We start from the raw sequence: 1,975 nt of genomic DNA, 5'->3' as shown, positions 1-1,975 counted from the left end.
TTTGAGAAAGTAGAGAATTGTTCTATTGATTTTGCACGCGTCTGGGGGCCGAGATGAATGAATGTGTACTAATTTACCGTCCACCCGAATGATCCCATAATACACCACTCGAATTAGTCCTCTCCAAAGTTTCCGAGTTGGTAATACCTGAAACGTTTTCCTTTAAAATTGCATTTCATTTTTGTTCAGTTGCGAGTCCTAGAAAATCAAATTTGTTCCTTGAAAATTCTTAAAAATGGTTGCAACTTGATGTATGAATTCTATTAAAATTTGCCAGTCATACTCAGAGGTTGACCTTTGATTCCAGAAAGAGTAATAAAAAAATTATAATACTAGTAATAGCTATCGCTAAGTGCCGACGAAACAGTTAATATAATACATAGTTTGGAGATTTGTATCAGAGTTCCAAAATACCCAATAGCAGTTGTAGTATTTTTATTCGAAAGTGCTGCAACTCAACTTAATACAATAATAGAAATTGCACACTTTGTATCTCCAACAACAATGTAGAAGTCAACGTGTTTTGCAGTAATATGGAAAGTACTGCTGTAATTTTTGAATGGCCGTAATTTTAACAGGAATATACAATAATTGAGTTGAATAAAATCAGTGCAATAAAAAAAATGGCCAAAGCGTTTTCAGACTTTTCAGTGTGAAAAATGTAACGGGGAATCAAACTCTCTCGCACATGAAAGTTGTTTGAATTGTAGAATTTTTATTTTGCAAGATACAGCCATGAATTATAAGTCAAATTGATCGTTGAATTGTATACTTTGCAGACAACATATTTCCTTTGAAAATTAAATTAACCTGTTCACAACTCAATGGTTACAAAACGAAAAACAAACTGCTCTACTCACGGGCCGAAATCCGAAATTGACAACAGCGGCCGATAAGAACACGTACGCCGGTTTAGTTTTGAACACGATGGTTCGAAAATAAATATTAAAGAACACGCAAAGCAAGTGTACACAACACAATGGTCAGGGAAATGGGAGAAAATGTGTTTTCACTCACCCCCAAACACAAGATCATCAATAGTCGCGCGCGTCATGCAACTTTATCCAATGACATCACACATCAAAATACGCGCGCTACGATTGGTCCGTTGCAAGACAATCGACGTCTTTTCCATTACGTCATTGAAATGTCAGAAATCTTAGCTTACAAACATGTCTCTCGATCACTCGAGATTTTTTTCCGCCTGCACAGTACTTTCGCACTGCTCTATAATGCTGCCGCCTTGCCAGCCTCGCGTCTTCGCTCGGCAGGCTCGTTGCCAATTAATGTTGTATCATGAAACGTCCTTACTCCATTTCTCATGCTTGTAGAATATTATTCTATACACCGTTTTGATGAATTTATCGTTGATATTAATCTTCTACTTTCTCTATACTTGTGTTCCAAAGGGAGGGCATATCTTCAATGAACGTCTTCCACGTAAGCAGTTTGATATAGCTCTGCCGGAATATGTTTTGTTTGATTTGGGTATGTGTTGCGTTGCCAAACACCGAGGAAAACAGGGTAAATAGCCCTGGAGGCACGTTAAAGTCCCTCGTAACGCATAAGACGCGTAAAGTTACTTTCTACGAACTTACGGCGACCTTTTTGCTTTCCGAAAATGCTAGCTCACCTTTTTTAATGCCGAAAAATTGCAAATATAACCCTTCATAAAATACAAGGGACTTTTTTTCTGGTTGAGAATCTTGATGGTGATGTTTCAGTTTAAGACATCTATGATAGGTTCTAGGCAATAGAGAATCCGACAATCCTAGACAGTTGGACCCTCGATTAGATATTTCACCGAAGCTTCTCGTTGGGTGCACCTGATCAAAGATACTTTATCTTCTCGTTTTATTCTTCAAGCACTGCACAAGGCTCAGCCATTTCATTTGTCAAACAAGTCATGGATCCAACTTGGAGAGAAACTTCACCGTGAGACTTCTAAGTGGAAGTTATCTCCATTGAAAAACAA

General features: G+C 37.9%; 1 protein-coding gene across 1 annotated transcript in view; it reads right to left on the bottom strand.

Moving 5' to 3' along the window:
• Positions 1-1,835: 1,835 nt before the first annotated feature.
• Positions 1,836-1,975, bottom strand: part of LOC138008165 (uncharacterized) — a 1,850-nt gene continuing 1,710 nt past the window's right edge. The window contains exon 1 of the mRNA XM_068855394.1: positions 1,836-1,975. This exon is cut by the window's right edge and continues 1,710 nt beyond it. Within this exon, the coding sequence (XP_068711495.1) occupies positions 1,945-1,975 (31 nt within the window). The 3' untranslated portion in view covers positions 1,836-1,944.

The sequence above is a fragment of the Montipora foliosa genome, chromosome 6 (assembly GCF_036669935.1).
Source record: "Montipora foliosa isolate CH-2021 chromosome 6, ASM3666993v2, whole genome shotgun sequence".
In the NCBI taxonomy this organism is placed as follows: Eukaryota; Metazoa; Cnidaria; class Anthozoa; order Scleractinia; family Acroporidae; genus Montipora; species Montipora foliosa.
The sequence above is the reverse complement of the archived record's forward strand: the minus strand, read 5'-3'. Positions and strand labels throughout refer to the sequence as shown.